Source organism: Lygodium microphyllum, chromosome 2 (genome assembly GCF_053477565.2).
Source record: "Lygodium microphyllum isolate KBCC chromosome 2, Lygodium_microphyllum_v1.1.10, whole genome shotgun sequence".
Classification (NCBI taxonomy): Eukaryota; Viridiplantae; Streptophyta; class Polypodiopsida; order Schizaeales; family Lygodiaceae; genus Lygodium; species Lygodium microphyllum.
Genome location: NC_141136.1, coordinates 117,875,829 through 117,888,938, shown reverse-complemented (window position 1 = coordinate 117,888,938; position 13,110 = coordinate 117,875,829). Strand labels below are relative to the sequence as shown.

Below are 13,110 nucleotides of genomic sequence, written 5' to 3'. Positions count from 1 at the left end.
GAGCAATTGAATGCTCAATAAGATGGATTACATATCTATATGCTTCAAGTACCTCAAGGTACAACCAACATGTGGTTAGGAAGCGTGATCCAAGTACTACTAGTGGGACTTGCATGTAATGCAAGGTCACTTGTTGTTTGGTCATATCATAAGAGTTGGGACACATGCAAGTCTCTCAACTTATGTGAGTCCACATGGTAGAAGATGACATGAGCGTGTCCATATGTTTTACTTGACTGATGGTTTGCATTTATATTTTTTGTGGGGGGAGGGGGAAGGGGGGGTTTGGCAAGTCAGTAGAGCACCCTCCTTTTTGGAGGCAACAAGGACGGTACTCCCTTAACTTCCAAAGTCTTCAATACACAACATTGTGGATTTGATGTGTGTGCTTTCTCTCTCCTATAACTCTACAATCCCTCAAATATATCTCTCCTACACACTCTTAATTTGGTACTATTGCCAATGAATGTTAACTCTTGCAATCAAGGAACATTGGCTACATGTACTTGCATTGCTAGTTTACTTAGCTATTCAAGATTGGGCTCTAAAGGTAGAACTCGGCAACAAATGCTACCATATTTAGCAAAACTAATTGAGGCTAATCAAAATTGCACTTCAAGAATTGACATGCCCAGCCGAGTCGATGAAGTGGAAGAAAAGGAATGCATGGAAGCATGACTTCGACTTTTGTAATCTTTTGGGCAGCCCAGCGACGATAACTTTTTGAGGACTATGCCCAATTGATGTAGTCCCTCTAAAACTAAGGATACTATATCGACTTCTCTTAGCCTTGCATACATGGCCACATATGATAGGAGCCAAGAAGCCACCAAACACACTCTCTCCTCTCATGGCATACCCTTTTGTTCTCTCTCCTTACCGTCTTCTATTCCGCATCATTAGTGATGCTTTGGAAATTGGTATGACCTTGTCACTTGACAAGTTGACAAAGCTTCCCACATACACACAAGTTAATTGGCCTGCGTGTGCCGGGGCTCTAAAACTTTAGTTGGTTTGGATGTAAATGTTAACTCCTTTGTGGGAGTGTTTCAAAATTTTGGGTGGTGTCCAAATATTTGAAATATAAAAGGTTTGCTTTTGTCTTCTTATGCGTTCTATGCTTTTCAATGATTCCCGAATCCCTTGTTTAGCTTCGACTTTTTCCATAATACTTGCTACTTCCACATCTCGGAAGGATCATAGCTTTGGTTATTTACTTATTTCCCTCTTGATTGATGTATAGCCAATCTTTGGCTCATGTGCAGAGTCGTGCTTTCGTGCAGTGGTTCAAGTGTCAGCTTTAAGCGTTGCTGACCTGGTCATCTGGCGTTGAAACCCGCGCACATGGCGTGTATTTTTTTCTCTCCTTCTCTGTAGAGATCATGGATGACCTCCGGCTTCCCTCCATATTTTAATTGCAATTTGCGTGGAAGCTCTCGAGAACCGGAGGCTGAGAAGTCTGGTCTGATCAGACGAGAAGTTGACCATCGAAAGGCAAACAATAGATCTGAAATTGACGACAAAGCAATGGTGTATACTATTGATAGACATACAGATCTAGACGCCGTGATAAGCCTGAGCGGGGGTCATTGTGACATGGAGGAGGACGGGATAATCCCGTTGCGACGTTGGGAGTATCGTTGGAAGAGTGTGGTGGGGCGGTCTAATTCTAGTTCTAATTCTTATCCGACCCGTGCGACCATATTCATCTGCCTGGTGTTGTTGCTTGTGGCCGCGTTTGCGTTCCGGCTGTATATCGAAGGTGGTAACGGTTATGATAGTGTGCATTATTCGACCTCTTCCCCTGGTCAGGGTCATCATTGGCCTGCGTGGCTGCAGGTCAACGGCAGCGCAGGTGGCACTGGCCAGCCAACCAAGGGGCGGCGCGTGGCGGTGTGCCTGGTGGGCGGGGCGCGCGCGTTCGAGCTGACGGGACCGTCGATCAAGAGGTACCTGTTGGCGGATCTGTGCTCGGGCAGCAACTGGAGGCGGCAGCAGAGCAAGGGTAGTGGCAGCAGCCCCGTCAATAGGAAGGGAAGCCGCAATGATGGCGGCGATGGTACAGGGGACGACTATGAGTATTATAACGACGGTGGCGACGATACCATCGACCAGGGGACAGGCGGCTATGCAGGGGTGGACATCTTCCTGCACTCGCCGCTGGACGAGGACTCCTACAAGTTATCCATCCTCAACGACGTGCTTAGTGACGAGGGGATTGATATCGAGATCGATGCTGCATCGTCGTCCTCCTCGTCATCATCCTCAGCAGCGGCAGCGACGTTACGACGGCGACTGAGGCCGCGGCCGAGCAGGAGACGCAACGTCTGCCGCCTCTTGCGCTTCCGCATATTCGAGCCTCCGACCTTCAACGAGGAGGTCGCTGCAAATGTCTTCACCGACTGGGGCTCCCCACGTGGTATCCAGGTGTGCTACTATGGCATGCTCTTATTTTCTCTCTGTTTTTTTCGGTGCACACACACACACACACACTCTCTCTCTCTCTCTCTCTCTCTCTCTCTCTCTCTCTCTCTCAGTTCGTCGTAGGTTTTCACATGTGTCATCATTGGTTGATGGGCTACACCTCGGTCTCAAGACCTAGGCAATTCTCGAAAGTCAAAACTTATGTTCATGTGTTCCACTTTACTCAATCTGCCAAAGCTCCAAGACCGCACCAAGACCCACTCATCAGCGCTTTTAACGATACTACTTCACCAAGTCTTTAGAGTCCCTCCATTTTTAGAGGGACTATGTGACACCATAGAAATCTCTCTCTCTCTCTCTCTCTCTCCCCAAAATGCTTGTCTAATCAGTTTTTCTTTTTTATACAATGTTGAAATGGTGTGTTGTGTAGCAAGGTCCACAAAGGCAAAGCTACTCTAGTGTGGCTATAGTCTTCTACTATCAAAGCCCCTCTGGGCCAAGTCCATGTACTTAGGCATGGTAGGGCTCTTAGAGGTTGCCTAAATGTCGACATAATTGACCAGTAGTTTTCTATACCATGGCTCCATTCACAACTCCATGTTAACTGCCTTGCCTGCCTTAATTCAATACCTTCAATACATTATCATCATTGCAATTATTTCAAACATTAAGGGCCACGCACCAAATTCCAATCGTACTTTCACCCTTTGCCAAAGTACAACCTATCAAATCTCTTTTGACTTTCACAGAATCTTCACAATATCAATGTTAAAATTACATTGCCATAGAACAACCTAGCATATCTCTTAGCCTTCCATAATACCAAAATCTTAAAACCCCATGAGTTACTTGGCACAAATTAATAGCCACAACACAAATAGGTCAATCTACTCAATCAAGTCAACACAAGCATGACCAAGAAACTTGAACTTGCACCAGTACATCAAGAGGAATTAGAGAGTGTGATAGAATACTTTGTTTACCACCATATGTCCCTACCATGTTTGCATTGATGCATTTTGACCCTCTCTCCTCTCACAACCAAGTTACAATTGAATGTGCCTACCATGTGTTGCCTTCACATTGGGTGCTCTATGACCCTCTCTCCTCACACAACATTGATTCCTCTTCTCTCTCCTCTCAAAGATGGTGTTAATCCAACATGACAACTTGCATTTGAACATGTGCTACTAACCAACATGCAAATCAATGGAACTATGCATGGTGTTGCTCAAAGAACTAGTACAAATTACAAAGTTACATGGTGTCCAAAATCCAATGTTGAAGTTAAGTTAACAAATGCTAACTCTTTTGAAATACCATTCAAATACATCATTAACTAATGAAAACATTGGTTGAAATTAAGTACAACTTCATGATTCCTTTTGATATCACACTAAATTTTTATCACAAACTTGAACTTTAGTACTTCAATCTAGCATGTTTGAAAGTGGAAATCTTCCATTTAACAAGGATGTTCACATGAACAAAAATCCTCTATAATATGATATTGGGTAGCTCTAGGCCACTCCTCGATCAATAAGTATGGAAAGAATCATGAGCTTAGCTCCCATTGAAGATACTAGAGAATTAGTTTCCAAGACTACACTATGTCTTTACAAATATACCAATTGATTGAGTCAAAGACAAATATATGCCACCCTAGCTTTTATCGTCGTAAATGTATGTATAGACTCGATTTTGCTAGCTACACCTAATTGACCACCATAATTTACACCTAAGTGTACACCATAATCTATTTGCAACTATCTAAGCATCTACCACAATTTGGACTCTAGCATGAGAGAGTGGGACCTTAAAAAGTAAAATACTAGATGATTTCAAGCCCTTTTTGGGACTTGATGCACTTTGGTGGAGATATTATAGCAAAATGCTAGTCCAACATTATGGGAACATGTCATAAAACACTACATATAAAACTCATTGCATCCAAGCATAGATGTAATGCATTACCACCCTAAGAGCCCCTTTAGTCCCAAGCATGTAGAGGAATTTTTAAGTATTCGTTGGCATAAAAAGTACATCGTGGTGCAATATGAGGCAAACAATATGAGATAAATAGTTACACTAATGAAGTGACAATTTCATCACAATAGGATGTAGAACTTGTCAAGTTCAAGTTATTCTTTATATCACTGACTAAGAAGAATGAGAACCTCTTTTGTGCTCCAACTTAAGGAAGCTCTCATATTTTTATGGTGCTAACCTGCCCTTATGATAAGTGCTCCTAAGGTGAAGGAATTGCCACTATCATTCCAGTGAAATAATATTGTATTAATGCTTATAGGCTCATGTTATCGTTGAATGTAATAGCCATTGTAAGCTTTTTGGAACTGTTAACACTAGAATCATGGTGCAATAACCTTATGGCAACACTTGTAACTTAAGGTTTCCCATATGGAGGGGCTCTTAGTTATTTGAGGATTTAAAGAATCTCAATGTTGAAGGGTAAAAGCTTGGTTAGGTGCTTGTACAACCTTTCTACTTTTTGACATTACTTTTCATATGTAGTGCACAGTTTGATGCAAACTTAGAATTGTATGATAGTAGAGAAAGTGCATTTTAATTGATACTCTAAAAGGCACATTTAAGTATCGTAGTTTATAAAGTTCTCGTGATACCATCAAAGAAATGTAAAAGTGATAGTAAAGGGTAGAAAAGTGGCACCATCTAATCATGCTTCACTATATGTTAACTTGGAAAGAGCAATCCCAAATGTTTTGATTTCATCTCAATCATGAACTCTTTCCTTTTTGCAAGGATACAACTTGTCATGATGCTACTTTTTTGTAAATATAATACTACTAATGGATGTAAATATGTCACAATTCTTTAGTAAATAATGAAAGCATTGGATTATATCTTGCATGTAGGGCTTCTATCCTTGTGATGCCTTTTCATATGTGGAATTAAACCAATCCGAAAGAATGATTGGAAGCTGAATAGAGTTCATATTAACATAAGATTAAAAGTAAGAACCAATATTACAAATTCTCTCAAATGTGAAACAATGGTATTACTGAGCTCTCTATGTTCTATGGATAGTAAGTAGGAAAACATTACTCCTTATTTTTAATTACTTACTTTGAAGTCGAAGAGGAGAATAGACATTAATCAAGGTGCTCTACAACCATAGCTAGAAGCATCATCCATAATTTTAGTTCAAAGTCAATACTTCGACCACTCATTTAAACTTCATGATATACAAAGAATCCATTAACCATTCCATTTTATACATCCAAAAGTTTGTGCAATCTCATGACCTAGTCTCTTAAGTTTTAATTAAGTTAACTTTCAATAAATATGCTTTTCAAAAATGGGATACTAATTTTGATGCAATTTTCTAGCACTCTTGGATTTATTTTTAATCAGTCAACCATCAATGCACACATGACCATTCAAATGATTTTAAGGAAGATAATTGAGAAATTTAGAGTAAATCTTGATTAACATTTATTTGTTAATAATTTATCCAACTCTAGCCTCATTGGATTGCACTTGAACCTCAAGATGCGCCTCAACTCTAGCCATGGATTCTTTGACAATGAGTTCACACACAATCTCTCTACATTGGTTTAGGGCCATGGGAACTTGTCTTTGGGGTATCTTTTACTAGTTCACAAAGGAACAACCTCTAAACACTTATCTATTTTTACATAGGGCAGAGAGAGAGAGAGAGAGAGAGAGAGAGAGAGAGAGAGAGAGAGAGAGAGAGAGAGAGAGAGAGAGAGAGAGAGAGAGAGAGAGAGAGAGAGAGAGAGAGAGAGAGAGAGTGTGTGTGTGTGTGTGTGTGTGTGTGTGTGTGTGTGTGTGTGCGTGTGTGTGCGTGTGTGCGCGCGCCCACGTGCGCGCATTGCATGCTTTTCCTCTTTTTCCTTGTTTTTTTTAAAGGTTATTTTGTGTTTTGCTTTACGACTCATGCATTGCTCAAAAAACCAATTTCTTTTTCGATATTTTTTATTTCCCACAAAATCAGATTAGGGATTGTTTTACTCTCAATTTCTTTTCTTCCTCCAATTATCTGCATACAAAGCATGTCATCCCCTATTTCTTGCAATTTTAGCCTAATGTACTCCTCATATTGGATTAAAGTACCATAAAACTGTAGAGTGACTATTTTCTTTAGATGAACACATTTATGCCAATGATTTTATGTCATTTCAATGTCAAATGTCTTGTTTTGATTTATTGGATTTTTTCATGTTCTAATTGAAAGGGCTAAATTTTGTTCATTATACTTGCATTTAATAATGTATCAATGTGTAAATGTATTGATAATTCAATTTCTTCAAAGAAAACACTATATTGACATCTTTTCACATTCATTTAATTGTTTTTAGATCTTAGATTATTTTATTAATAAGGATCACACAATGTGGACATTATATCCTCTTGTTATTAGAGAATTCCATATGTCCTCATCATGAGAGAAAGTGGGGATATTCCCTCTAAAGAGTAGCCTGATCTACCCAAGTAGGATCTTCTTCTAGTTAATCCTTTGATGGTAGAATGCATTCTCTTAAGATTCAATTCCTAAAGGTTTTTTTCTTATCTCAATATTCCTTTTTGGTTACATTTCCAGAATCCCTTAAGTAGGCATTACTTTTTGTTTATCATAAGTATAAGTTCTAGGTTAGGTGCATATGGCTTAAGTAGGGTCACATGAAATCTCGAGGGTACACACCTATAGTAAATTGTCTATATAATGTGAGTTTAAAGTATATTAAGAAATACCCTTTCTTTACATGATATGAGGCCATAAAATGACCCCTTTTACTTTACTAAACTTAAACATTTTTTTCAAATTGTAATTAAAAATCCCATTTTGTAAATATAATCTTGTGAGTTTTACTAAATAAAATGCATTTGAACTCACCCAATATTTTCCATGTTCTATAAGGTGCACCCCCCAAGTATGAAATACATTATGCAACTTGAGATGGGGTGATAGTTTGAGTTTGTAAGATTGATTGTTTATCACCTAGAGATTACTTCTAAAGATCCACATTATCTGAAACTAAGCTTCTTGCATTTTTCTAGGGATAGTCATCTCTTCTTACGTCTTATCTTTAGAAAAACCATATCTTCCCCCTCAAAGATGCATATTGTCCTTTGGGATTCGAGTAGGAGTTTTACCAATCTTAGGTAGCCTTGATGTCATGACAAATGCCTTGAACTTGTTTGCCCATTTCTTTAAGCATAGCTTTAGAAGCTTCCATATTTAGAGTAGGTTCCAAAACAAGTCAATGGCATATGGTACTCTTATCCATACAAAGCTTGGAATGGAGACATTTTGATTGTTTACTAGTAGCCAAAATCATAGGCAAATTCCACGAGAAATATATGTTAAATCTATCTTCTTGATTATTAGCCATAGTAGGATCTTAGAATGCCTTGAATGGTTAGTTCACTCTCTTAGTGAGCTCTTAGTTTGGTTATTAGTTTGTGGATGGTAAGAAGTACTAAAACATAGCTAGGTTCTAATGACTTGGAATAGACAAGCTAATATTGAGGTGAACTTAAAATCTATATCATTGGCTAAACTTTCTAGCCGTCCATGTTGTCTAAATACTCCTTGATAAATATTCTTGCAGCATCAAAAGATTTGTAGGTAGTCTTGATTGGAATCAAGTGAGAAAACCTTGGTTAATCTGTCTACCACTACCATGATAGAGCCATATTCAATGACAATAGTGTAATTCGACTATGAAGCCCATACTTATAGATTCCCACTTCATTTATAGAATGTCCAAGGATTGAATTTCTCTAGGTCTCTTGATTCTTTCCACCTTGACTCTTTGGCAAGTTAGGCATTGGGTCACATATTGAAATAGACCTCCTCTTTCATTATTTCCCAATGATAACTCTTGTGAATTCTTCCTTTGCATAGCCCAAAAGTCCAACTATTTGGTTGTTGTGAGCTTCCCATAGGATCTTAGTCCACAAGCATCTCTAAATTATGCTCAGGTTATGTATGGTGTATTTAGATTTATATAGTTTGAGCTTTTGTGAAATATAAGCCATAGACCTTCCTTCTTGTACCAACAATCCTCCAATTGCAAGACATATGCTTTTTCTACATTTTGCACTCATGTTAGGTATCTCATGTTTTTCCAACTACTTATATGGCATGCTTCAAACTTTTAGCTGATCTGTCATTGGCATGTATCAAGAGCATTGATTGAGGTGGCATATATCATTTTATGCACAACTGAAGATTTCCCTACACTGATGATATATTTATTGTATACTACTAGCCATTTCATAGACACATCCTTCTTGAAAATAAACTACACCTGTTGTAATTTATTTTTTTCTCTCTTGTTTGACCAATGTATCAAGTGATAAGCTCTTTTTTGCCACTTTATGTTAAGCATGCATACATTCCACAAACCTCAAAGATGAAATGCGGGGGGAGAGATTAGATGGCATAGTAGCCATAGTGTGAGTTATTCTCTACATACTTCATACTCTTATACTACATACTATTCATAGCTTTGCATTCATTGATTGATTGATTGATTGATTGATTGATTGATTGATTGATTGATTGATTGATTGATTGATTGATTGATTGATTGAGAGAGAGAGAGAGAGAGAGAGAGAGAGAGAGAGAGAGAGAGAGAGAGAGAGAGAGAGAGAGAGAGAGAGAGAGAGAGAGAGAGAGAGAGAGAGAGAGAGAGAGAGAGAGATGTTTTCTAATTAAAAGTGTCCATCTTGATTACTAGGGCCTACTACAATACTTCAACCTAGTGGAAGGTTGTGCAAAAATGATTAATCAACACCAACAACAACATTCATTTTCCTATGATTGGATCATTCGAACACGTCTTGACTCCTATTGGAATGGATATCTCTTACCATTGAACAACTTGGATCCTATGTCCTATACAATACCTATTGGTGGTAACTTTTTTGGATTAAATGATAGGTTGGGCATAGGAAATTGGAAAACTAGTAAGGTTGCTTTATCACGATTTACAATCATACCAACTTTGTATGCACATCAACTTAAAGACCTCAATTCAGAACAAGGTTTGCAAAACCTATTGGCATTGAATAACATTAAAGTTGATAGAAAGGAGTTTCCATTTTGTATTGTGAGCCATAGAGGTTTTGCATGGCCCATGAACCCATTGGTGGGAGTACCAGTAGCTTCCATTTCAAGCAAAGGGCCCTTGAATGGTGCTTATTGTAGGCCTTGTAGACCAGCAGCAACTGGATCTAATGCACACTCGATGATAGTCTCCTTGGACATGTCATATGCTGGAATCGGAAGTAATAGCTCAGTAGAGCTATGTAACCCTATAGCAGATTGGGAGGTGGATTGGGAGCAATACTTTGACAAGGCAGTAGATCTTGACTTTGCAAAGATGAGGAGAAATATGACAAAGCAAAGTTTGGAACAATGCGTTGAAGCTTATGATATATTACAAAAACAAGTTGATATTTGGGATGCTCCAAACTCACATGTTATATGCCAAAGAGGCTTGGGAGCATGAACATTCATGGGAGAAAAGCATACATCAAGTACACCTTGTACTACTTTTTAAAAACACTAGCTGCATGCAATCTTGGAGGCATCTATTCACCACTTCAAAACGATGGTTTTGGGGCAGTTGTTGCATCTAGCATTTGGGTTTCCTTTGGTGGTTGGAGCACCAAACACAAGGGATTTTTACATGATTTGTGATGTGATTCTTTGTAGTACTACTCAAGTAGATGGATTTTGTCAATTATGTCCACTAACCAAAATCATATACCTTGTATTTTTAAATTTCATTTATAGAGTGCAATTGAAAAGTTCAAAAGACAACCTATTGAAGTATAAATAGGAACATGTTAATTATAATTAAACAAAATCGAGAATAGTATTCATAGTGTATGTTGATATCTATATATAGATAATATTTACCTGCTCGCATTGTTGTGGTAGAACCAATGTCCAATGTTTCCCTTGCCATTACTTTTTAGAGTCGATGGTCATAAAGCCATTGACATGATAGTTGATCATTGCATTGGACCTATTTCCACCATATCCTTAAATTGCTTAATAACTATAATATATATGAAGAAGGTTCAATAATCAAGGTTATAGATAACTGGGGTTATGTCACACCAAACCTCCATGTTTCCATGGACTCTCTCAAAGCTAGTAATGACTCTAGAATCTTGGGTGTCCCTTTTCTCATCAATCATTTAAGTTTGAAAATGCAATGCTCCTCTTTGAATCAATTGTTTGAGTTTGCAAATGCTTTCCCTGGCACCATCTAGCATTGTCAATCCAAAACCATGTTGAACAATAAGACAAGTGTAGAACTCCTATTGCTTCAGGAGCTAAAACCATGCAAGGTTGAATAGCTCTCACATATTCACTCACCTCCATTTCTCCTAACCATTAGCTACTCTCACATGCAAGCAAAAGCAACCAACAATTCCAAGATTAAAGAAGGCACATCTTGATCTCGATTGTCATTGTAGTCTCATTGTAATGTTTAACAAAGGTCTCATAATCCTCGTGCCACAAAACCTATCTTCAGGCTCTCAATCCAAGTCTAGCTTTGGCTATTCAGAACACTCAAGATGTGTAATGCCATCCCAATCTTGCCCTACTTACCATTTTAAAGAAAATGACATATTATGATTTTAGTAGCATCTTGTAGAAAAATACATTGATGTTTGTCCATAAATATCACCTCTTAAACTAAATGAAACATTTGTTTTATATTGTAGCAAATTTAGCTTGAATTATTAATATGATTCTATGTGAGTAAAGTTGACTTTGACAATAAATTTATATCAAATGTAACATTATTCTACCATAAGAGACTCATGTGTATGATTTTAATAGCTTCATATATTTCAAGCTCATAAAATTTGAAGACAGTTTTAGATAAACTAGGAAAAGTCTAATTCCCATCATGGCTAATCTTTCTATGGTTAGATTATTTCTTGGAAGAATACTCTAATACTTTGTCCATTTTTAAGCTTTTGTAACCCACTTTTGACACTTTGTCATCAGATTTTTGGTGTAGTATGGAAAACTTTTTTCATTTATCATACTAAATGCATGGCATTAGCTTGACCATGGGACCAAGCTATTGGGTCATGTTCAAGACTTTAAAATTAAATTTTTGGATTATTCATTGACTTTAACACCTTCTTTGATCTATCGTAGGAGGAGTGGGGGTAAAAGCAACAAGAGCAACTGGCTATCCTCTATTACCACGATGATATGTTTGAGGTGAGAACTCTGCCAGTCTTTGCATATCACTGGTGACATAATCCCAAATATCCTTCACAAGAAGTAGATTTCACACCATAAAAGTCCATAGGGGATAGTTGGTGCCATCTAGCTTATTCTCCTGCATAAGGACTCTCAAAATGTTGTTGTGACCCCTTGTGTCCTGATTGGACATTTCTACAAATTAATGTACAAATTCAATAGCCAAACACTTCCAATCTTGAAGTGTGAAATGTACTCTTTTGAGTATCAAAATCCCAACATGGAATACTAATGCAAGTACAAAACTATCAAAACTATCAATCTCCTCAAAAAACATAACCATACCACATAAAACAACACCCAATTTGAAATTAAATAAGACATAAACTATGGAATCAAATGCTCCTTTGTGCACTATCCCTAGACAATCCAAACAAAAAGCTCATTGATAGATGTAAAAAAGTTGTATTGATGCAACTATCTCTCTAGAGAAAATTTCTTTGTAATTTTACTCAACAAGGCCCCTTTCTTGCACTTATCAATAAGGAAGACCCATTGTTATGAAATGAGAAATAATATGAAATGAGTGTTTCCTTTGGGAAGAGAAGCACACAATGCACATACATGTGTGATTTATATAGTGATAACAAGCTAAATACATAACGCAACAATAAGATATAAACCATGGAATCACATGCTCCTCTTTACACAACTCCAAATAACCCAAACAAAAAGCTCCATCAATAGAGAGAAAAAAAAATATCATGAAATTTTATTTTACTCACAAAGACCTTATCTCCACTCAACAGGACCCTCATAAGATCTTAGAGGGAAAATGACAAATACTAAAAATTTTTACTTATTATGGGAAGAAGAAACACACATGCGCATTTGTACATGTGCAAAGAAAATGCATGCATGTGTGTGTGCGCGCGCGCGCGTGTGTGTGTGTGTGTGTGTGTGTGTGTGTGTGTGTGTGTGTGTGTGTGTGTGTGTGTGTGTGTGTGTGTGTGTGTGTGTGTGTGTGTGTGTGTGTGTGTGTGTGTGTGTGTGTGTGTGTGTGTGTGTGTGTGTGTGTGTGTGTGTGTGTGTGTGTGTGTGTGTGTGTGTGTGTGTGTGTGTGTGTGTGTGTGTGTGTGTGTGTGTGTGTGTGTGTGTGTGTGTGTGTGTGTGTGTGTGTGTGTGTGTGTGTGTGTGTGTGTGTGTGTGTGTGTGTGTGTGTGTGTGTGTGTGTGTGTGTGTGTGTGTGTGTGTGTGTGTGTGTGTGTGTGTGAGGGTACTTGAGTACAAGCACGTCATGAAGCCTCTATACCACATGTCTCCTTGCCCTTGCATAGGTTAATGAACAACGTGTGTGTGCGAGGGTACTTGAGTACAAGCACATCATGAAGCCTCTATACCACATGTCTCCCTGCCCCTGTATAGGTTAATGAACAACA

General features: G+C 38.2%; 1 protein-coding gene across 2 annotated transcripts; it reads left to right on the top strand.

Annotated features, from left to right (window-relative positions):
• The first annotated feature begins 1,350 nt into the window (after window positions 1-1,350).
• LOC148040228 (uncharacterized) lies at window positions 1,351-12,020 on the top strand. Of its 2 annotated transcripts, none has more exons than XM_087697817.1 (2): window positions 1,351-2,427; window positions 11,624-12,020. In XM_087697817.1, exons 1-2 carry the CDS (start codon window positions 1,387-1,389, stop codon window positions 11,636-11,638), a joined length of 1,056 nt encoding a protein of 351 aa, XP_087553943.1. In that variant the 5' UTR covers window positions 1,351-1,386; the 3' UTR covers window positions 11,639-12,020. The 2 variants fall into 2 exon arrangements, with proteins under 2 accessions (XP_087553943.1, XP_087553934.1); XM_087697808.1 differs by lacking the exon at window positions 11,624-12,020 and adding an exon at window positions 9,174-11,587 and having other exon boundaries at window positions 1,359-2,427.
• The last annotated feature ends 1,090 nt before the right edge of the window (window positions 12,021-13,110 follow it).

Excerpts from the sequence above, each read along its gene's own strand:
- LOC148040228 (XM_087697808.1), top strand. The coding sequence starts at position 1,387 with ATGACCTCCGGCTTCCCTCCATATTTTAATTGCAATTTGCGTGGAAGC. Across the intron at positions 2,428-9,173 it reads GCTCCCCACGTGGTATCCAG|GGCCTACTACAATACTTCAA; the intron begins GTGTGCTACTAT and ends CTTGATTACTAG.